At 35.3% G+C, this 24387-nt stretch overlaps 1 protein-coding gene across 5 annotated transcripts; it reads right to left on the bottom strand.

Moving 5' to 3' along the window:
• Positions 1 to 4323: 4323 nt before the first annotated feature.
• Positions 4324 to 23777, bottom strand: LOC128859882 (cyclin-T). Of its 5 annotated transcripts, none has more exons than XM_054097017.1 (10): positions 23130 to 23777; positions 22852 to 23051; positions 22417 to 22745; positions 22314 to 22359; positions 22084 to 22174; positions 21547 to 22018; positions 15676 to 16896; positions 11481 to 12544; positions 10715 to 10980; positions 5999 to 6952 (listed from the first exon to the last, which is right to left on the bottom strand). In XM_054097017.1, exons 2-9 carry the CDS (start codon positions 23037 to 23039, stop codon positions 10741 to 10743), a joined length of 3651 nt encoding a protein of 1216 aa, XP_053952992.1. In that variant the 5' UTR covers positions 23040 to 23051; positions 23130 to 23777; the 3' UTR covers positions 5999 to 6952; positions 10715 to 10740. The 5 variants fall into 5 exon arrangements, with proteins under 5 accessions (XP_053952993.1, XP_053952992.1, XP_053952991.1 ...); XM_054097016.1 differs by having other exon boundaries at positions 15664 to 16896; positions 23130 to 23775; XM_054097018.1 differs by lacking the exons at positions 5999 to 6952; positions 10715 to 10980 and adding an exon at positions 4324 to 4847 and having other exon boundaries at positions 15664 to 16896; positions 23130 to 23772.
• Positions 23778 to 24387: the final 610 nt, after the last annotated feature.

Here is a 24387-nt window from a genome sequence, read left to right as displayed (position 1 = left end):
TTACCTGTACAAACAAGGTCTCAGACAGAGTGACTCTCTTTCGTTTGACTTCTTTAACCTGATGCTGGGAAAGATCGTTCGAGTTGCAGAACTCAATCGCTGATATTGACATCACGGGCTTTATCAACCGGGCTGTTGTTTTTAGCTTTTCCAAAGCCAAGCGAACGCGTCTGGTGGTGAACGAGGACAAAAAGAAGAACCTCCTGTCTTCAAACAAACAGTCGGCGCACTCGTGTATCGCCCCTCGGCAGGCAATGGCAAGCCTCCGAATGTATTTCTGCCATGAAAAATCTCCTCATAAAAAATATCTGCCGTTAGGAGTCCTCTGAAACTGTAGGTCCCTCCTTCCATCAAGACGCACGCCTCAAACATCCAAAAAGGGTGTAAACGCCAATTATATATATGATATACATATATCACGCCTAGCTAAAATTCGAGTGCTAAATAACCTATGGAGTATAATTTTTGTTAAATGCTATCATGGATTGCAATTAAGAGCTTGCAACTACATATATAGTACTTATAAAATTGCAGACTGAGTCTTTTTGTGATTTGATTTGAGATTTAAATGAATGTACTTATAGCGTCACTAATGAACTAATAATTTATCAAATCAGTCTAGGCACACTTCCTTAATCGAAAAACTTATAATTTATTGGACGCGCTGATAAAAAAAGAAATATTTGGTACTCCACCATTACCAAATAGGAGTTCTTATCATCAAATGGCTTATGGGCGACAAGTCTTGAGGGCGAAATAGGTTATTTCCGGCTCGACAGGTTTTGTATATAACAGGTCCAGGTCAAGATTAGAAGACTCCACTTTAGTGCTTTATTGTTGTTTTTTTTTCAAATATGACTTTAGTTATAACCGATTACTTACCTTTGTTTTATGGAGTGGAAATAATATGAGTAAGTTTAGAGGATTTGGTTTTGATTATTTTTATTTAGCGTGCTTTTTTATATCAACACTACTTTCATCAAAAGTAGCTTGTATTTGCATTCATATTTGCGATATGTTTAAAACAATTTAATAAAAATTACGAGGATTCCTGTAAGATTTGTCTGTGATTAATAAAATCAGTTTATCTTAAATTTTAAATGGTTTAATTTCATGGAAGGTTTAAGTGTTTCCAGTTATTGCATTTTTACTCATATTGAAATAGTAATGTCTCAAAATTAAACCCGGGGTCCCGGAATTACTATAAATATTTTGTAAGGAAAAAAGTTTCCGTCCTTCTTAAACAAATTTAAACAATTAAATAATACATGATATTATGTGAAGTATGTGCCATTGGAAGCTACAACTTTATTCCATCTTTCATGCAGCATACGGATCCCTCTGACGAAAAATTCGAGTTCTTTTGATTTGATCCATTCATTGAACCAGTTTGCAATGCTCTCATAAGAAGTGAAACGCTATCTAATAAGAGCTGACTGCATTGATTGGAACAGATGTTAATTCGAAGGTGCAATTCAGTCCCTCTAAATATTTCTGGACCGATTTAGCAACATGTGGCCTCGCGTTGTCATGCAGAAAAATCAGTTTGTCATGCCCCATTGTACCGTCCCATTCCGGCCGCTTTTCTTTGAGAGCTCGATTCAAACGCATTAGCTACAGCCGGTAACGATCACCAGTGATGGTTTCAGATGGTTTAAGGAGTTCATAATAGATGACACCCTTCTGATCCCACCAGATGTACAACATAACCTTGAAGCCTGAATATTTGTTTTCACTGTCGATGGACCTGGCAGCGATTCACCTGGCACGCTCCAACATTTTCGACGCTTAGGGTTATCACAATAGATCCAGTTTTCATCGCCAGTGACGATGCGATGGAGAAAACCTTTTCTTTTCTGCCGTTTAAGAAGCATCTCACACGTCACCAAACGACTCTCGATATCCCTCTCCTTCAATTGATGTGGGTCCCAATTACCTGCTTTCTGGACCATTCTCATCGCGTGCAAACGTTTACCGATGGTTGATCTGTCAACATCCAACTCTTTACACAAGGTAATAATGAAGCACGACTTCCCGCAAATGCTGTTTTTCGAGACGAACTTCGGCGGTTTTGACGTCAGATAAAAAAGGATATTTACGCTTCAATCGAATGTCAACTACTGCGATCGAGACCTCACATATACACCTTCAAATCACCAGTATATTACTAGAGCGAAAAATAGTATCAGCAGCGACAACCCTCTTACGACGGCGCAAACTTATTCCCATACCCAATATATTCCGAAATCCTGGTATCATAATTTTTTGATAATATTGGCATTCTTAGTGTGGGGATCCTTAACATTTTCAAGTAATGGTCTCATCAAGTGACCGTTATAGGCCTCATAAAAGTAGGGGCCAACAATGCAGTTTGCAAGTTTGCATGAATTAGTTGGATTTTAATTTCATTCTTATGAGTATAAGGAAACAAAATTCGAATCGGCCTGTACCCGTTTGAGGAAATAAATTCCTTGTCAAAACGCCTGCGGTGACCTGAACATAAGCAAGTGTTTCCTCCGAACTATAGGATTTCAGTGGTAAAGCCATCGAGCGACTGTTCCAAGTTATTCATCTAATTTTCTCCAACTCGCTTTAAAATGTTTAACGCTTTTGCACACGATACATACAGTGACTTAAAAAATCCTTAGAATTAGGTATAGACATAGCAATAAAGCACAATATTCAATGTTTTATATTGGCCTGAAATTGTACAATGCATTGCCAATGGAAACAAAAAACGAGAAAAGATATGCATATAGTATTTAAATAAAAATGTGTAGAGTTCATTAGGAATACGAGAAATAATTTAATGTAAGAAATGTAAAGTATTGCTAATACTAATAATAAATAAATAACTAATAAAAACTCAAATTTTTATATTAAAGAATATATTTTCTAATTAAAGAATAAACAAAAAAATTGAATGATACCAAAAACTATTTTGCAAGTTAAAACTGATATTACTAAAACCATAATAATGCCAGCCAAACTTCTTCAATTTTATATTTGATTTTAACCCATTATAGCTCTATATGCTGATCACTAAAATAAAAACATATGCATATCCACACATTTAAAAATTAGTTTTCCCATAATTTTTTTATTTTGTATTAAAAAAATGTACATAACATATTTTTCTTTTATATTTAGGGGAGAATGGGGAGTTGTGAGACGGGTTTTGTTTTTGGACCCGTATTACTCAAAATCTTAATATTCTGCATATGTCAACGATGGAATCTTTAGTCAATGAATACTGAAAGCTATTGGTATGGCCTATTTAACAAAACTTCAATTTTCCTTTAATCCCTAACCCCTAGAAACCATCCCTACCATACCGCAGGGGCTGTGTGTGACTCGGTACCCAAAGGTTAGATAGTGTAGGGGTGTGGTGAGCCAGCACACTTATGGTGTGAGACAAAATTTTAAGAAAAATAAGACTCAACTCAAGAAAATTAGTAATCGACTATATCATGTCTATGTTATCTCAATCGATTTTCAGGTGTAGGAAAATTTAGAAACATGAAAATTTCAAAATGTGATATCTCCGCGAAAAAAATGATATTTGAGCAAACTCAACGCCATTTGAAAAATGAAGGCTTGTATTTAAAGATGCCATCCTTTAATTTTGGTGAAAGAAAACATCTGCAAGGCTACATAACCTCAAATATGGGCAAAAACGGTGTTTTTTGCACTTTTAGGTTAGGATATCTCGAAAACCAGAGCTGATAGAGGAATTCTGAGGCCAGATTTGGATTCAGCGCATCATAAACCTTCGGAAATATATAGTCTGGTTTCTGGGTCTGAATGTTGGTTAAATTTTGTCGGCCTGTGTTATTAAGAGATTATGGTTGCACCGTCTTGTCGGAACCAAATGTCGTCGATATTTAATGTAAAACATACTGCCGAAAATAAAGACAAAAAAGCAAACGATCAAAACATTGTAAACATGTATGATGAAAAACTAATATGACTGGTGCGGTCGTGATGACCTGCTGAGTAACGATCTCCAAGTTTCTACGAAATCGAAGTTATATCAAGTCTTGGTTAACAGAGCTCTGAGAAAACTTGGAACACAAGGTAATATTTCATATATTTGTTACGTAGGTTCGTATGCAACATTGGAATTACATACTTCGTGTACGAAGTTATTTATTCTTCGTGTGCGAAGCTATTTACGAAATTTCTTTAACTAAATTCATTTTGTTTTTGTATCCATCCCCTCGAATTTCAGATTTTTTTTTCAGTAAATGAGAACGCAACGCTTTAGATTTCTTTGATTCGGATGTAATGCAGCCATCATTTATTTTTAATGTTTTCATAATATTTTTTAATAAAAAGTGTAACGTATTTTTCATTCCACGTCATGTAATTATTTAATTTTATTTAATGATGGGCCAAACGTAATTTGGTTATTGCTAAGTTTACGAAAATAATGAGAATTAAAAAAATTATAACTATTATATTGTATATATGATAATTATGATAATAGTAATTAATGATAATACTTAACTATATTCATACATACAACGATAAGCTTAAGCAACGTTTTCGTTTGATCTTTTTTTACATTTTGTTATCATGCGATTTCTTTTCTACTCGCCGACTTTAGTTTATTTTATATATTCGTGCTATCATTTAATATAATAATCTTTATACATATGTATTTTAATGCAAGAGGTTTTTTTGTTTTTTGCATTTTGCAATTTGCTTTAGTGGTTTCGTAGTTTATTATTTTGCTTTCTAATTTATGTATATACAACAATATTCACAAAATTATATCAAAGTGTAAGTTGAACTTTCTAGCGGCTTGGAAAATATTTCAATAACCGATCTCTTAGATATTGTAACTGCAAATAAGAAATTCCAAAGAAATTATTATTTTTCAATTTTTAACTGAATAGTGATGCTATATAATCATTATATTTCACACATTAGTTTATTATCATGTCATATACTAAGCATGTATTTCACTTGTTTTCAACTACGATGTGTTTAATTTTACGATTTCCCTATTTGGGAGTATAGAGTCAGTTGAAATACTTGCATTTATGTAAATAACTTTTAATACCTACGTAAATATGTATATGTATATTTAAGTAATACGAATACGTATGTACATAAATTGATGTGGACGTTTATGTATGTGTGATAGACTTCCATCAAACCCAAATAAAAACTGGTTCTTTCTTTTTTTCATGTATCCACAGCATAGATGGATACCCGTCAATTAATGTATACAAAAAAACCAGCAGAATAAAAAAAATCGAAATGCATTCACCATTAAGTATTATAAGCAATCAACTAAACTCTGATAATTCTACCTATCTAACTAATAATTACTTAACTTTATTAAAATGCTAAGAAGTTTTTTTCTATTCAAAGTAAGCTCACTCTAAGCCGATACTGATATTGCCTTTATAAACGTAAAATATCATTTTTGTTAATTATTATTTTTTAAAACTTTCTAAGTTTTTAGTAAAACGTCTTTATAATCTGTGATATTTAGTAATAAATTCTGGCACACCGTAGTATGTAGTGGTCTATGTAGTAGCACTTATTCGGTGCCTCCGCCGCAATTGACGCTGCACAAGAACAAGTTTGTGGAAAACAAGTTTCATTCAAATAATTTCATTTCATCATATCGATTTATTATTGAACATGTCATAATCAATCAATGATTTTGTTTTAATATGTTTTTTTTTTTTAATTAAATTAATCCGGACAAAATGCGACAATGATGAGTTATACATACAATTGAGTGTGATTATACTCTTACACAATATTTATGTTTTATTACAATAATTTTCCACCCCTATTTGCATTGTATGTTATTGCATATTGCATATTGCATAATAAGCATATTCTTATTTGAATTTAATCACATTTGTGTAGTGAATGAAAACATTTTTGAGGAAAACAGAAGTCTAGGGCCACAAATATTCTGTTCTATTGCTATAAAACAATTATCGTGTAAATAAAAAAACAAGTTCAAATTACATATGTATTATTTACTTTTTCATATATTGGTTTGAATTTGAAGTTTTTAAAGTGTGTTGCTTTAATTGAATAAACTTTTTAAAAATAATCTTAAAGCATAAGTAATCCAAAGTGCTTTAAAAGGCTCGCATCGTGCTATGAAATTGCTCTCTTTGTATATGCATTAGTATTCACAACTAAATTATTAATATCTTAATGAAATGTTAAATAATTATTAATATATCATACTTTCTTTATTTAACAATGAATAATTGAAATAATAGTTTTGTTAAAAAGGGTGAAAACATTCATTGGCTATAAGGTGTCCAAGTCATTTAAGATAAGTTAAATTGCCTAAACGGTGTACTTTCTGTAATATTGCCAGCATACATTCTTCCGCTTTATTTACATATGTGAATGTATTTTTTACCACTGCCAGCTAATTACATAGATCGATTTACAAATTCAATTAGTTCCTAAAACACTTTCACTTCCGCCCGATTTATTAATCTTTCTTAGATAAACTTTAATATGAAAGTGTTGAATCCAACTTTTGTATGTATGTACAAATAAGAATTGGAAGGCAGGAAAAATAAGAATGACTTTGAAAGCGCATTTTACGCGCAAGCACAGCAGTGCTACAAATTTTGCGTACGTTAATATTACTTGCGACATAGGACTACGCAATATATTTATATATGTAGGAATGAAATTATCTATGCATAATTGTTTTTAATTATGTTTTTATTAATGACGTAGTTGGTCTCGCCTCGGCCGAACATTCAAATAAATATTCTCTAAGATTTTTTTAATTACAGTTCCTTTTTTAGTTGTTATTTTTTTGCGTTTTCAATTTGTTATATTTTTATACGTATGTAGCAGCTAAATGTACGTAAGTGTTTAAAACATCTGCTGCGAGTCAACTTATGTGCGGAGTGTATGTGCCAGTCTGCCAAACGAACCATCACTTTTAAAACTGTAAAGGAATACATATTTGCATTTAATAAGAAATATATCTCTAGTGTTTAGTTTAAGGCACATCTAATTTTACATTCAATGAAGATTAGAACTTGGAAAGTAAAATAATAAGATACGGACAATAAACAAATGAAGTAAGATCATTGGTCGCATGAAATGGCGTATGCTTGACATGCAGTTAGCACTTACTTTTACTCACTTACACTCATTTTTTTGTTATTTTTATGTAGACAAGTGGAGAAAAGGGAGACTTTCATGGAGGAAACAAATAAGTAAATAAAGAAATATTTTAATATCTCAATGAAACATAAAGAGATAAATAAAAAATATCGTTAATGAGATAAGGCAAGGAGAGAATAAAATTGAAAACTCTTCTGTGAGTAATTTATTTTCATCTTTTGCACATAGTTTTAGAAAATCAATAGGTACTTTAATTTTTCGAATTAAAGGTATTACTAGGATTTAAATTTATTTAATAAAATTGCTTACAGCTTTTTTATAGCATTGTATTCCAAATTTTATGCGCGAAAATAAAAACAAGTGTATTTTCATTAAACCCGGTCATTTAAAAAATTAGAACAGATACAGAAAAAACGTAGGCTTGGAGGTTACGCATGGAACACAAGGTCTGGTAGAAGTTGATGTTTTGGGTGGAATTTGTGACATTTTGGCATAGTTTCACCCCAGGGAAATATGGTTTAACTCGCTGCAGCAAGAAAACCACCCTGGATTTACTAGAAACAGACTAATAACCCCCAAAAGAGTGTCGCTGTTTCGTTAAAAAAAATGTATGAAGATATACAAGAAAATACCTGGATCGCCAAAGCTAATAAAACGAGCTGAGGTTCGATAAATTAAATATGAACTTGGCAGAAACAAATTATGTGTAAAGAGCAAAAACTGTGCGATTAAACACATCCACATAATGGTCATGGTTATGCTTTCCTATTCCAAAAATAAATGGCATTAAAGGTTCTTTGTAACGAATGACGAATTAAATCTATTCAAAATCTTCGCATTCGTTCGAATACTTTGCAAAACTTGGTAATTTAAATGCTTCGAAGGTGTACAATCACGCTGGCTATCTCTTTTTAGGCAAGCACTTTTCAAAAAGAAACAATTAATTTTCATAACATTTTTTTATTTGTTGAAGATAAGTTTTAAACTTATGCATGGAGCATTATAACTTGCATCACATAACGGTTGTTTTGTCAAAATGTTCATTCCTCCTAATCAATTACCATAAATCATGCACCATACACATGATAGCTCGAGAAAAATTTTAGATGTCTAAGGAAATCTTAGTACAAATATTAATTGATACAGAAGATAATAGCTGACATATTTCAGTAACTCAACAACTTAACGGAAGAAACCAAAGAAGGTCACAAATCATTGCCTTACTCAGAAAATGTGTAATGGAGAGCGACATTGGGACTTAAGAGATTTACGATCCAATACGTTTATGTTCGGAATAACTCATACTATTTTTCGGGTAAAAATGGATGAAGTGCCAAACTATAAGACGCAAAATTTAATATATGGAAAATATCGATGAAAGGGTAAATAATTATTTTCAATAAAGTGGTTGAATTGATGATTGCCAAGTTCATGGGGTTTGTAGCAGATTCAACTCCTACTTATCCAGAATCAACCCCAACATACTAAACATATGTCCGCCATTTGAAGGCACCCCGGACGACATTAAGTACCTTTTTACATGCCCCATCAAACCCACTTATCGAACACCCCTCTCCCTCTGGACCCAACCTGTCGAAACAGATAGTTTCCTGGGCCTGCGGTTAGATGAGCTAGACGAAGACGACCGGTGATTACACTACACTGACAGGGCAAAGTTACTGCTACAACAACAACAACAACAACAACGTGCCACACAAGCAACGAAACCATTCATCTTTTACGGGAAAAGTTTCCGGACCGTGTTATCTCTCGAAGAGGTGATCACAATTGGCCACCGAGATCTTGTGATTTAGCACATTGTGACTTTTTTCTTTGAGGCCACGAGAAAGAGAAGGTTTGCGCCAGCAGACCAGGGTCGATTCAAGACCTCAAAGATGGAATTCGTGAGATTATCGAGGACATAGGGCAGCCACTTTCCAATTCGGTTATAGAAAACTTCATGAAAAGGATATTATCCTGTAAGCGTGGTCGTGGTGGTCATTTATATATATATATACATGGGTGTTTGGCCGAGCTGCTCCTCGTATTTGTTGTGTGCGCCTTGATGTTGTTCCACAAATGGAGGGACCTACAGTTTCAAGCCGACTCCGAACGGCAGATATTTTTTTTATGAAGAGCTTTTTCATGGCAGAAATACACTCAGCGGTTTGCCATTGCCTGCCGAGGGGCGACCGCTATTAGAAAAATGTTTTTCTTAATTTTGGCGTTTTCACCGTGATTCGAACCGACGTTCTCTCTGTGAATTCCGAATGGTAGTCGCGCACCAACCCATTCGGCTACAGCGGCCGCCGTCATTTGATTGATGTTATTTTCCACTATTAACGGCATACCTTCCTCTTTGTAATGAAATAAACATCCCATCATTTATATTAAAAAATAGTATTTTTCTTTGAATATCAAAATAACACCTCTTATAAGATAACCCTATATTAGAAGAGACTGTATGACTGTATACGTATATGTATTTCTAGTGTGTACCTTGATGTTGTTTCTGAAATGAAGGGACCTGAAGTTGTATGCTTCCGAAAGACAGATGTGGTTTTTTCATGGTAAAAATGCAATCGGAGATTTGCCATTGCCTGCCATTAGCTCATCTATGGGATGGATTTAAATAAAAAATATCAATAGCAATACATAACCTAACCTATATGGAAACTTGTAGCCCTGTTGCTATAAAAATACAAAGGGACTGCCAAAATGGAATACATGGAAATCATGATGTGCAAAAGGTATTGTATAAATTTGTATACAACCTCATGGAAGAGGACTACCAAAATACCTTAAAAAAGAAGAATTATAGAAGTAAATAGGTGTAGTAGGCAACGTCTATTATTTTATTATCATTGACCCCATTTCAAAAACCCCATAGATTCGGTACTTGAACTCACCAGCGAAATTATTCTCAATGTGCTTACGGCAATGAATACATTGAAATACTACTACTACTCATATTAAAAAATGGCTTTTTAATGAACAGCTTTTTACATTTCAAAACGAGTAAAATTTTGAAATCTTCCATTACATGTAGGTGTTTTCATCATAGAAAAAGGTTAAAAAGTTAAAAAAAATTTCAATTGACTGAACGAGATGAGCTATATATTAGTACAGCGCATCACAACTAGTGATGAAATAAAAGTTATAATAGACTTTCTGGCGAAAAAAAAAAAATAAGTGTACTAACCGTAAATTGTATCATGTGTAAAATGAAGAATTTTCATGAAATTCACAGAAATGGTATGGTTTGATTATATGGAGATTCGGCCAGACACTGAACATTGAAAAAATTCCTAAATGTTATTCTTCAATATTTAATAATCGTATATTATTTCCCTTTCCGTGTACCATGAGTATTTACCACAACACATTTTTTAACAAAAGTAAATATACCTAGTAATGAAAGTAAATTTAGTTCCGATATATATGAATTAATTGTTTAAGTTCTTCACGAGATACATTGTGGGAAGCTACCGCTTCGAGATATTAAGTAACTAATTAAAACGCATGAAATAGCGCTCTTAGTATATATTTTTTCTTTTTGTTATTATCGTATTGTTATTACCAATTGTTTTATGGTGATTATGTTCATCATCGTTGCGTATAATGTTGCGATTGAGAATATATTGGCCCGTAATCAGTGCTTTTACGAATAGAACCTGCAGATTTGGTGGAAGCAGATGTAGATGTGAAGGAGTCCGTGTTATGAACTCTACTTTTATAACAATCCTTATAATTTTTATGATTAACACTCTTATTATCATCATAGTCGTCGTCATCATCATTCGACTCTCCGAAGAGTTGATTCATATTATTCGATAACAGTTGCATCTGTAAAATTATTTTCAAACGGATTCAAGCCAATGCCATAAGTTTTGTTAAAACACGCTTTTAAAGCGTTCATTAAAGCCCATTACCACACAGATTAGTTTGTTTCATCGTGTAGTTAAGATTATACGAATATTTATAGATATTTTAGCTCTGTGTATGACCGTGCTAATGCTAAGATGAAAAAACAGAAAAACCATGCGAAAAAAGGTCGTGTTAGTGAATTATTGAACTATTGAAATTAGTTTCGCCTTTAATGATTAACCTTATTTGGTGTTAGTTTCTGATTGCGCTTAAATTCCTGAGCCCATTTGTCTATATATTTACATATGTGTGAGGTATTAGTTGTTTTCATGTTAAATTAGAAATATGTAAGTTTGGTCTTTTTAATAAACGTGAATGTCCGTCAATAAATTGTGAATGATTTGTGTAGAATTTCGTTTTATGCACGAAATGTGAACTACTCTCAACACCGTTTTACAACTTTTAGTATAAATGCTTACCTTGTTGGGGTTTTGGCTCTTTGATGTTGCAGTTGTTGTGGGTGGCAGATGTGATAACAGCGGCCCACCCGCTCCACCTTGTAATGTTATTGTCGAATGAGTTAACCCACCTCCATTCGACTTAACAAGTTCACTGCCAGTCCGTTTTTTTTCCTTGTCTCGCTCCCGATCTTTGTCACGGTCACGATCCTTCTTTTTTCCACTACCACTACTACTACTATGAGAGGCCGATGTATTATTAGGCGTCACGAAAGACGAATAAAATCCCGTTGCTGCTTGCGCCAGCGCATGCGCTTGTTGCGAAGACGAATGAGCGGAAGATTCTGTGGCATAATTTTCCAATTTATCTTTGCTAATTTTGATCTTTAATGCTGGTGCGGGATGCGTACCACTGCCGACATCTACACCATTATTAGCGCTTCCAGAACTACTATTCACATCACTTATTATACGATCTTTCGGTATTTTTATTTTTAAGGATTCTGCAGAGCCTTCAATTTTATCTTTAGATATTTTAATCTTTACATGCTCCGAACCATATGGTTCACCACGATCGCGTTCCTTATGCTTATCTTTTTCTTTTTTATGCTTTTTTCGTTCTTCACGATCTTTCGACTTATCTTTCTCTTTGTGTTTATGCTTCTCCTTTTTCTTCTTCTTCTCAGCTTTATTACTGCTTGACTCATTCGTTTCCGTAGACAACGGGTCAGTACCACTACTTAAACTGGTCGATTTTAATGAAGTATCAGAAGTCGGAACAGCCATTGTCGAAGTAGCCGTCACAGATGGCTCAAACAGTTCAGCTGGTGGTTGAAGACTTGGTGCTCCCAACTGTTCCGTTTTCAGGAGAGCGTTGGAAGTGCAAAGACTCTCCTTCAACAAATTTCTTACCAGATCTGGATTGGTTTCTATTCCATTCACCACATGTAGTTTATTAGCATCAGTTGTCTTTAACTCGTTATATGACGACAATGTAGAAGGAGTATCAAGTTTTCGAATCTTATGTTGCTCCTCTTCTTGTTTGTAGGAACCTTCATTGGGACGTTTGATACCGCTATTTAAACCTGTGTATACAATTTTTTTTTTTTATTTAATATGCATTAAAATGTGGAAAAAATCGAGTATGAAACAAAAAGAAATGATTTCCATTCTTATGCTACAGATATTTATAAAAACGATAATGTTGCGAAAGAAATTTTTACAGACTAAAGTTGAGTTCCTGCCGGCGGCTGGAGTCGAGTGGGTTGGTGCGTGACTACCATTCGGAAATACACAGTTGCGAATTTCCGTACACGAAACATCAATTGATAGGAAAAGGTTTTTCTAATAGTGGTTGCCAAATTGGTCAGATATGATTACTCGCTGGCTACCCATTGCGTCATATGTCTTCCAAATAGAAAGGGGCTTAAGAAACATTTGCGCCGAAAACATCGTTTTTACGGAATTAAGATCAGGTGACCTGCTTCTCAAAGTCGAAAATACCAAATCAGCCGAAAAGTTTCTTTAAGGAACCCACATAGGCATCATACCTGTAAAGATTACATCCTACAAAGGTTTCAACACAACGCAAGCAGAATTTTTTCTCTGAAGAAGAATTGATTGACCAAAAAGTGATCGAAGTTAAAAAAAATCATGCGAAAAGATGGGGACAAACTAATTTCTACGGGTGCTGCAATTGTGACATTCGATCTTATCCGGAGACCTGAATTCATTAAATTAGGTTGGGAAAGGGTCCGTGTGCTAGAACACATCCCTAATCCGATGCGATGCAAAACCTGCCAAAGGCTAGGGCACACAAAAAACAGATGTCGCAATATTGAGGTATGTAGCCAGTGCGCCACTCCACCGCCACATCATCCATGCCCAAGACTACGTTGCGTGAATTGTCAAGCAGAGATATGTACATTCGTCCAACGATCCTTGCTGTCCCACTTTTTTGAAACACAAGTCCGTTAATAAGATAAAAATAGAGCGGCGATGCACTATTAGAGAAGCCTGGAAAATTTATGATAGCAACCCTAACGCATACCAAATTCAAGGAATCGCTATTCTTGTTAAGCGTAAACTACCCCAGCGCTACTTTCCCACACCATCTAATATTTCCTCACTATCCATAGAACTACAAACTTCTTCCAGATTCATAATAATTTGCGCTTATTCTCCTCCTAGTCAATCAATAACGACCGCTGATGTTTACAACCTTTTTTCCTCCCCTCCTCAACCCTTTATCCTTGCAGGCGATTTTAATGCTTGGAGTCCTTTCTGGGGTTCTACCTCCTCTAATCAGAGAGGGCGCGCTATAGAAGACACAATCCTTACTTCTGACTGTATTGTACTCAATGACGGCTCTCCCACCCACTTCTCAACTAACTCAACCTTTACCCATATTTATCTTACCCTGTCATCTCCCTCCTTCTCCAACAACTCATCAATTCGAACTTGCTTGCGAATCCTTTTCAACTCCTTCCCACTGTCTTTCAATATCAACCTAGAAACCTCAAACCTCCATAAAGCGATTCGATGCCCCTGTCCTCAACAAAACCTGTAAAACCAGCCCCATTATGGTGGAACAAAGTAATTGCCACGCTTAGGCAAGCCAAGCAACACGCTTGGCACTATTTTAAACGCAATCGATCCACTTCAAATCTCATTCAATACAGAAAATTGAACGCACAATTTCGTCGATTAATTAAGGATGCAAAGCTGCACTGTTTTCAAAAGTTCACCAGCAGCATTTCTGCGTCATCCGATCCTAAGAGAATATGGGCAGACATAAAAAGCTCACTGGCGTACCTTGCAATGCCTAAATCAACTCCCTTAATTCCTCTCATGGCATTCTTCTATAGCCTTGGGATATAGCTCAAGAATTTGCCAGCCACTTTTCTAATGCCTCTTCAGACCACACTCTTCCTCCCGAATTTATTATCTCTAAACAATCGCTAATTCCCCAAAATCGTACCACTCCTTCTAATCTCTCCTACTCTGCCAGACTCTTAGAAGTCGACAATCTCTCCTTGAGCTCACACTTGCCCTGTCCGCAACAAAAGGCCAGACTCCCAGCATCGACAAAATATCCTATCCCATGATTCCCATCTCCCTCTTTCCCTCCTTCACCGTTTAATCAAGCATTACAATAATATCCTCACCACAGGTCACTACCCACACGTATGGAAAAGAAGCGCAGTAATTCCTCTCCTAAAACCCGGAAAATCACCTTGCGACGTCAACAGTTATCGCCCAATTTCACTCTTTCCCTGCCTAGGCAAATTAATGGAGAAGATAATCGCTACCAGACTAACCTGGTATGCCAAACAAACTCAAACAAACTCATCCACCCAAATCAAGTCGCCTTCAAAAAGGGACAAGGCACAACATATGCCCTATTACACCTTGACCATTTTATTTCAAACGCGCTTTCCAGCAAAAACCACATCTCCTTGCTTTCACTCGGCTTTCAAAAAGCATTTGATCGGATTGGAATTCAGGTTGTACTCAGACAACTCGACAAATGGAAGATCGGTCCCAAATTATACAATTTCATAAAATCATTTCTCTCGAACAGAAAATTACGTGTCCTTATATACAACACCCGCTCTCCCATTTTTCCACTCGATAATGGCACTCCACAGGGATCCCCTTTATCGGTCATTTTGTTCATTATAGCCTTTAACGAAATTAGTACCATTTTGAACAAGTTTCCAACAATCCAATACCAAATATACGCAGACGATGTATTACTATTCTCCAAATCCAAGGATCAAGCGGAAGTAATGCGAACCTTTTCCAAAATCCTACACCTTTTATCCACCTGGTCTCTATCCTCAGGCCCTTCAATTTGTCCTAGTAAAACCAAAATGCTTCATATATGTAAAAAACGGGAGTGTCCTCCTTCTTCCCTTACCCTCAATGGCGTAAATATTGTAAATACAGATAATCTTAAGTTTCTTGGCATTATATTCGATTCCAAATATTCCTTCCAACATCACTGTAAATATGTTAGGGGAAAACTACATGTTAAGTTAAATATTATTAAATACTTATCAAGCAAACGCTCGCTAATTAGCTCAACTCTTCTGATTAACGTGGTAAAAGCCCTCATCCTATCAACCATTAATTACGGTCTAGCTGTTTATGGATTACACGCCAAACTAAATCTACAACAATTAATATTTTTTAGTCTTACCAGTAAGCTCACCAATGATGCCGGAGTCCATTTTCTTTGGCATGCTTGTCTTTATCGATTGCTGTTGTTGTTGAATCGGTTGATGGAACTGGGATTGAGATGCATTAGGTCGAACACCCATCATCACTGAACCAGTTACATCAATAGCCGGATGTACAGCTCGATTCCGCTCCTTTTTAAGTGTCGTTGCATTCAGGTCCATGCGATCAGACGTGCTTTTCTCTCGATCTGCCTCCTTATTTGGTGGAAATTTGTAATTAAAAGCATCTCCTCCAGAAACTGCTGGCACATTACTATTAACATAAGTATTTCCAGTCATTAATTGTTGCGATTGTTGTTGTTGTTGCATTTTCCCACCCCAGTCGGGACTAAACATAGAAGTTTTTGATTGGTTTACATTCGTTGGTTGTTGTAACATTGCATGGACTGATGAAAGCTGAGTAGAATTAATGTCTTCGTTGTGTAAAGCCTCTGGCTGACGAATATTCAAATAACCGGCAGTAGGATGAGTTTGTGTATGTGTAGGCGGTTGTTGAGACTCATGCGTTGCAGCGCCATATGATGACTCAGGTGGAATAGACAGCTGCTTACCATGTTGTTGAAGGTGGATGTTTGCGGGTTTTGATAACTCGTGCTTGCTGTTACTACTACTGTTGTTGGTACTCTGACGAGTGTGCTGTGACTGATAACTACCTAATAGTGGCACACTTCCAGAACCATTATTAATCCCATAACCACGTTGACCATGTATTAAGTTGCGTGGCAAATCTTGGCCCATATCTAATTTATTTTGAGGTTGTGAAACGTTACTTCCATACTGTGCCATTGAAGAACTAGGTGGGAAAAGTTTATTAGTATTATTGCTAACGCTTTTGCCTGGCTCGGACATTTTTCCCGCAGTTTGCTCTTTCGGAGTCACTCGATTCGAGTCTTGCTTTTGTGAGACTTTGTGTCCAGAAATGGGTTGTGATGGTACGGTGTGTGGGTACGAACTCATAAGGTTACTCTTTTCGCGAGATTTGTGATAGTTCACATCTAGTTGGTGATTTTGTGAAGTTTGCCGCGTTTGACCAGGTATGCTACTCAAAGATCGCCCGCTAGGTGTCGAAAGACTTGATCGTGACGGATTGCTTGAAATCAAAGATTGTTGATGCCCCTGAGACGATTGCGAATGATCACGTGGCCGGCTAACAACTCCACTGAACGGCTGTTGTTTGTGATTATTTTTATGATCTAAAAATAATTGATAAATTGAGTTTTGTTATATGTTAGTTGGATTTCATATTAATTCGAATTTAAATATTTCTTGGAAATGAATACCAATATAAAAACAATTAAAATTATTTAATGTGTCGAAATAAATTTTAAGTAGGATTACAAAGTTAATTTAACCCTTTGCGCTCGACGACTTTTTCGTTCGGGTGGAGCAGCAACTGGAGACAATTTTGCGCATATGTATATTACGAGTATCTTATAGGTAGCATGCAATGAATTTATATGCAGATTAACATACGAAAACGTTATATTTGAAACCAATATATGGAAGACATATTTTGGCCTTGATCAAGTTGGATATTTACAATTTACAGTAAACTATTCAAGAGAATTCAAAAATAGACCTACAGGTGTTTACACAAATACAATAGAAGGAAATTGGACTGCAATATAGAGAGCTCTCCCTTACAGAAACAGAAAACTAAAACTTATAAAATTATATCTTTTTATATTTATGTTAAAAAAACAATTCTTCAACTGGATTACTAATAGAATTAATAAAGTTTTTAACTTGAATGTTGTTACTTTGTGATGAATTTATACATATATATTATTCCACTTACTTTATATTCTAAATTTTAGTTTTTATTATGAATAATTCTTTTATAAAGCATTTTTGGAAAATAGGGGTCAAAATTGTTTTTCGTTTTATACCAAAATTCAAGAAATTTCCTTTACATTAGCCTAATATTTTTATTCATAAACCAATAGTGAGCTTCTATGAACTGGATATAAAGAAATCTAGTCTAAACAAAAACTGTCGTCTCTCACTCGCCGTTCGAGTTGCTGAATGAAACATCGTGGCGAGTGAGAGTCGCCACTCGAGCGTAAAAGGTTAAACGAAAAATTCTAAACAATATATTTGTGTTCCGAGGATTAGTACTAGCAAACTGACGAGAGCTAGGGCAAACCAATAGGACATCCCCATTTCGTTTATAATAAATCCGGACCTCTATTGAAACGAAAATTGGCCAGCGACCGATTGAGCAAGAGCACGAGACTACTTGCGTTGCGGTACCAGTAAAAAAGCAATGTAGTATTTGTTTCGATAAAATGTTGAATGTCTTAAGTTACCAGACGCATTCAAAAATTAAGACAAAAGTTTTGTTCAAAGGGTGTTTGGGAAATTTTGAGAATTGTTTTCTGTTTTATATTGTAACTGATAAATAAGTAAAAGAATAAAGAATCTGGGGTATTCCTATAGTACTTTACTTTAGTTGAAACGAAACGTTTCAAAAACGATGGTTTTTAATAATTTTTTCCCTGAGTATAAAATTGAGTTTGCTCGAGAGCACATATCGTGGACTCAAAATCAGTGGTGTTATATTTTGGTGAGCGATGAAACGAAAATAATTACAGTTGGCTCAGATGGTAGGAAGTACATGCGGCGGCCAAAACGCACACCATTCGACCTCAAATTCGTGGCGTTTCCACGACAGTCGGTTCTACGTTACCGAAACGACCCGGATTTATATCCGGCCAAGGACTGCCACTCCAGCAGCATTCCCCGTATGTAAATATGGGAAATGTTTATGCTGCTACAACAACAACAACACCCCAAATTCGTCTCACCAATCATAAAACACGCGGGAGGCTCAATAATGCTATGGGGCTGCTTTTCGTGGAACAGTGTTAGGTCAATTCATCGTATTAAACATAATATAGATGTGGTCAAGTTCATTCATGTAATGCTACTTCAAAATGTAATGCTACCTTATGCGGAAGAGAATATACCGGTAATTTGGAAATTCCGAAAAGACAATAATCCGAAGCACACTTTTCGTGTGGAAGCCAAGTTTTTCGAAAACAATTTGATCACTTTTCTGGATTAGGCATCTTCGACTGCTGACTTAAATCCAATAGCAAACAGCACAAAAAGGGTACAGTTTTCCCATACTAGGAATCAAATTAAAATAATGTAAATTCTATTCCTGATTTAATTGGGTTTATCAGTGTGACTTTTGCAAACGTATGATAAGGTTTAATGTCTATTTTTGCCAAGAGTAGTTTTTCCTTCTAGTACGACGAAAGGTCTGAACTTCGATGAATTATTTACCTCTATTTTCGGTTATGCAGTGTTGTACCGTTTACCATTCTTACAAAACACTAATCGTTTTAGAATTATTTAGAATAAAAAAGCCAGAAACAAGCCAAAATAAAAGCTACATTTCTTTTATAATATTTTCTTCATAAACAAAGGAGCGGATATCAGTTTGTTAGTTATAATATTCTCATTCAAATTGCGTGACATACGTACGGACAAGAGTGTAAGGGTTATAGGCGAAGAATTACGGTGAAATTAACAACATAGTTTTGAGAATTCATTTTTATTCCAGAAATTTAACTTTTATAAAATGTTATAAAAAAGCAACGGAATTAAAAAGCAAAATCTATTAATTAGCTGGTTTTTAAATGCAATACAATACTAATTGCATGTCCGCCCGTTATGACATCTGCACAATAATAATATGTTACAATTAATGAATATAAGAAAATAACTGTATATTACTTATATATATATAATTGGCATGTACACCCTTTTTGGGTGTTTGGCCGAGCTCCTCTTCCTATTTGTGGCGTGCGTCTTGATGTTGGCAGATATTTTTTTATTTTTATGAGGAACTTTTTCATGGCAGAAATACTCGGAGGTTTGCCATTGCCTGCCGGGAGGCACCCGCTATTAGAAAAAAGGTTTCTTCATTTTGGTGTTTCACTGAGATTTGAACCTACGTTCTCTCTGAACTCCGAATGGTAGTCACGCACCAACCCATTCGGCTACGGCGGCCGCTACTGTATATTAAGGTAAATTAAATACGTTCTCACGACAGTCGGTTCGACGTAACCGCAACGATCCGGATTTATATCCGGGCAAAGACTGCCACTTCAGCAGCATTGTCCGTGTATGTATAGGGAATGGCAACAACAATAAACAGATAGTAGAGCAAACACAAGAACAATATATCTTGTTTTTGCTTTTGGCCCCTTGAATGGAAAAATCTATAAACAAAGATTGACAGTTTAACTTAAATACAATTTGACAATTTAGAGACCAAATAAATAAAAAAAAAATAAAAATTGCAAAAGCAACTGCTGCTACCTGTGTAATGTCCTTGGTGTGTACGAAAAATTACTGGTAAAAAACCGTTACTTAATAAGAATACACAAAAAAATGCATTATTCAATTTAGTTTCGGCAACATGGAGAAAAAAACGAGAAATTGTACGATTTGTAGTAAGACTGGACTACGGTGTGTTCGGAATACGATATAGCACTGTAATTGGAATTGGATAGCGTGTTGATGAATGAGAGAACATTTTTTTTCCAGGAGGTAAAGATAATATAAAAGTTATACCTGAAATATTTAACCTTTTAGGCAAATAAAAGATCCTGAGCCATGCTACCATTTTAGTTTTGAACTGCTTTGCTGGGAAACTAATGTCCACCACCAACGGACCACCTTACTAGACCATGTGGAATCTCAAAAGGCATCTCCCTAAAATCACTGTTGATATAAATAATACAACAACCATTGGGACGGAAGGAATTATGACAGTCTATTTATTAAGAGAAATTCACTACCTTCACCAGATCCCCTCCCAAAGAATGCTGTAATCAGAGACAGATTGTAATCTAATTCTCACGAAGAGCGTCGGCTGCATTTTGATACCCGCGTTATTCTGACTCATTTACATTCCGCAGATTGTAGCAGATTAAATCCTAATTTGATACTAACATACGCGACAAGTCCCATGCTTTTGAAGGAGCCTCGCATGAAGATAACCGAATCTTTACAATCAACTTTAAAATAATTCATCTTAAGCTCCGTGCCTTTTGGGCTTATCATTAGATCGGCGACCACTAATGGAAAAATATATCGAGTTATGCCTTGCTAGGCTACTACAATACCTATTATTAAATGAACGAAAATTGAAGTCCCGTATATGAGACGTTTTACAGTACATATTTGTATTTTTATAACAGCGAAATCTAAAAAAAAATTTTAGTAATCAATTTATGCATCTGCAATTGACTTACACTTATTACCCGAAAACATATTGTATTAATAACTTTAAGCTGTTTTCTGCCCTGCTTACTATTCTTACAGTGCTTTCTTTTCTCTGAAAAATTTCGTCTCCTTATATAGCAACGTTACAAAAGTATTACAATCTACCCGCGAAAATGTTGCGTATTGTATACGAGTAAAGAACAACAAAAATTCAACCCTTCCACAGATATATGTACATGTAGTATATATTTAATGCAATAAAATTTAACGATTTACTTGCATTATTTTGTGACAATTAAAGTTTCGCAAAACTTCCATATTTTGACAAGCTTGTGTACACAAATAAATTAAATTCAGCTGAACAACACCGACTCCCACTCTTCGTATAGAGTAGAAAATGTTACACATTTGCGTGATCTCAGTACAACAGTTTGAATACGAAAATTTGGCAGCCCTGGCTCAGAGCAAAATAAAATTATTAGGGGAAAAGAAAATGGGATAAAAAAAAAATGTTTCCTAAATTTCTTGGGTTTTAAACTAAATTAACAATAAAGTTTTTCTTTTCGTACTCAATTTATACATTATTAATTGAAGAGCCTTACCGATAACATCGGATGATGGAAAATTGATTTTCGAATGATGTGAGGAAGAATTATGGTGTGAGCGATGTTGACTGGAATGCAACTCGCTTTTTCGCGGCAACTGAGTCTGTGGAGGAGGAGGCGGCAGTAATGCGGACGACTGTGACTGAGTCTGTTCTACCCCAACCGAAGTTAGAGAGTAAGGATTACTGTTACCACCACTGCTTCCGCTACTACCAGGTGTGTCATGGGCATACATTTTCATCATATCACCCATTTTCCACTCCTCGGGTGGAAGTTTCTTTTCCTTATTGATTACTCGATTACTAGCATTTTGAGCAAGGGCTTTTATCGAATTCAATTTGGACTTGAGGCGGGATGGACTCTTCTCGTAAATGGCGATGAACTCATCAGTTAATTGTTTTAGTAAATCCATGGTCACAGTTTTATCCACATAGTGAAACCAGTGTTTTCCTTCCGTTGATTGAGGAATCTGTATTTGATTGTAAATACTTTTAATATTTTGGAGTGCGGTGAAAAACATGATCCTACTCTTACCTCCCAACGTGACCACTTGCAAGCCAAGTAGATGCAAAAACAAGCAACTACAGTCGGTTTATATTGCAGGCACATAGATGTCAGATGAAGGCTAAGAAATGGTTTTTTACATTTTATTTAAAATAAACTAAAATATTGGTTTAAAAAATCTGGTATAAATTTTTAGGTTAAAAATACTAGTAGCAACCATTAATTTTTGATTTTTATAACACATGATTTTTAGAACCGACCTGTTAGAAGCCAGAAAATAAGAAGTTTGTGCTAAATCCTTGCATGCTGAAATAAATGAAATTAATACTAATGCATCAAACGCAAACAAACACGAGGTTTTACCTTTAACCAAATGGCATGTCTTTACGACATGCGTATGCGGATGATCTATTGCGACGTCAAATCCAAGTGTTTGTAATAAAACGTTTTCATTAAACACAAGTTCTTGTGCTTGCTCTATATAATAAGCGTCCGTGGTGGAAGACGTTGGCTGGCTAAGGCACTTATTAGCAGCCTTAATAACATGTTCAAGCTTTCGAGGCTGCTCTTCGACCTTAGCAGCTAGGAACAAGCTCGCTGCCGCAATATTGTTGCGATGGAAATGCGTGAATGAATGGAACGCATAGAAGCGGTGCATATACACAATGGCAGTGTTGATGCAAAGTTGTGAGCTGCAAACGCACAACACAACATACACCAATAATATTTATAAATTTTCGAGAAACAACAGAACTTTTATAATTTTGATATCTTAGAGGCTCGCAATATTGTACTCACACTTGTAACCGTTGACCCATTTCTTGAATTAGATATGCAGTCATTTGCCGATACGAGAGCTCCGTGTCTGCATCTATTCCCTGTCGACGACTTGGTGAACTAGTTAGCTGTTCGGCACTAAAATACCAATGCGAGTCCTTATCCTTCTCTCCAGAGCAGGATCCGGATGATGCACCTCCACCACTCATTTTGACGAATTACTATTGGAAGACTTAAATGTAATTGCAAGTCCAATACCTCATCGCTGATAATAAAAAAGTCCCTACCACTAAACTTACCAGATGGAATTCTGCTGATACTTATGTGAAAACGAAGTCGTGCGTGTATATCAAATATTTCAACACTTCTGGAAGCAGAGTTTACCAGAGCAGAACATCGATATTCCTAATCCTGCATTTCAAAACTGGAGCACACGCTAAGGAGTCCTTGCTTAAACACAATCTCTAGCGATTGGAAAGGGAGTGTAAGTGTGAAGAGAATAATTATGAACAAAGTCGTCACAACTTCCCCGAACAAAATTTAATATAGATCCATTTGAATATGCATTTCTCTCACTATGCTTGTGAATAAACTTTTCAATTGAGGCACTAAAACCTTTTAAACGAGAAATATAACGCAATTTCAAAGGAAAAACACTTCACTTCACACTTTTAGCACAATTTCTGAAAAACAGGTACGAAAATTTTTTCACGAAATACGAAAAGAAATTTTTTCACGAAACACAGGGATGCTGAGACATTGTGGTTAAAGATGTTGCCATACTGATTAGTTGCTATAACAAATAGTTATTTCGCCGTTCGAGAGTTCGAAAAATGTGAAAATACCCATTTCTATGTAAAAAATTAAGAGCTGCTTATTTTTGAAATGGCTTTGGGGGTGGAATGAGTGGTTTTGTAACTGAATAAAATAATATTTATTAAAATAATTAACAAACATTTGCATATGGCGTCTTCAAAAATAAACACATGTGTTAAGGGTTTCAGTGTATAAAAATACGACGAAAGTTGCCATCATCTAATACAATCGAGTTTTTTTTCTTAACAGTGGTTGCCAGTGTTCGCACTGTACTACTTTTGAGCAAGGATGATAGATTTCAAGTTTTGCTCGATAGGTATGGTGAAAACTTGGAGACGGAACTTTTGATTCCACGTCACTTTGGATGTGTTTCAAAAAATTTAGCTTGCGATACTAAAATACGATAAAAATCAACACAGCCAATGCTCATACCATTGGTTTGTCTACGAATACTGTGAATAAAAATATGCGGAGTTAGCTAACTGTAAATTAAATTTAGCTATATTTGAAAATCAATTAAAATATTAATTTTAATTAAGCAAGACATCATTTCTACCACATCTACTACCATAAGCTTAAAATCTACCATATCTTACAATATTCAATATTTTCAAATAAGTAGTACCTAAAATGAGGATATTTATTGGTTTTTGAATGTTTCTAATTAAGTACATGTGAAACATATACTACAAAAGATGCTCATCATTATTATTTTGTGTTATATAAAAATCACAATTCCTA

Source organism: Anastrepha ludens, chromosome 4 (assembly GCF_028408465.1).
Source record: "Anastrepha ludens isolate Willacy chromosome 4, idAnaLude1.1, whole genome shotgun sequence".
NCBI classification, from domain to species: domain Eukaryota; kingdom Metazoa; phylum Arthropoda; class Insecta; order Diptera; family Tephritidae; genus Anastrepha; species Anastrepha ludens.
This window is presented reverse-complemented; position numbering and strand designations above follow the sequence as displayed.

Coding starts and splice junctions, on each gene's coding strand:
- LOC128859882 (XM_054097016.1), bottom strand. CDS start 23,039: ATGAGTGGTGGAGGTGCATCATCCGGATCCTGCTCTGGAGAGAAGGAT. Junction 22,746..22,851: donor ATGGGTCAACGGTTACAAGT/GTGAGTACAATA, acceptor GTGCGTTTGCAG/CTCACAACTTTGCATCAACA. Junction 16,897..21,546: donor TCCATCATCCGATGTTATCG/GTAAGGCTCTTC, acceptor AATTATTTTTAG/ATCATAAAAATAATCACAAA.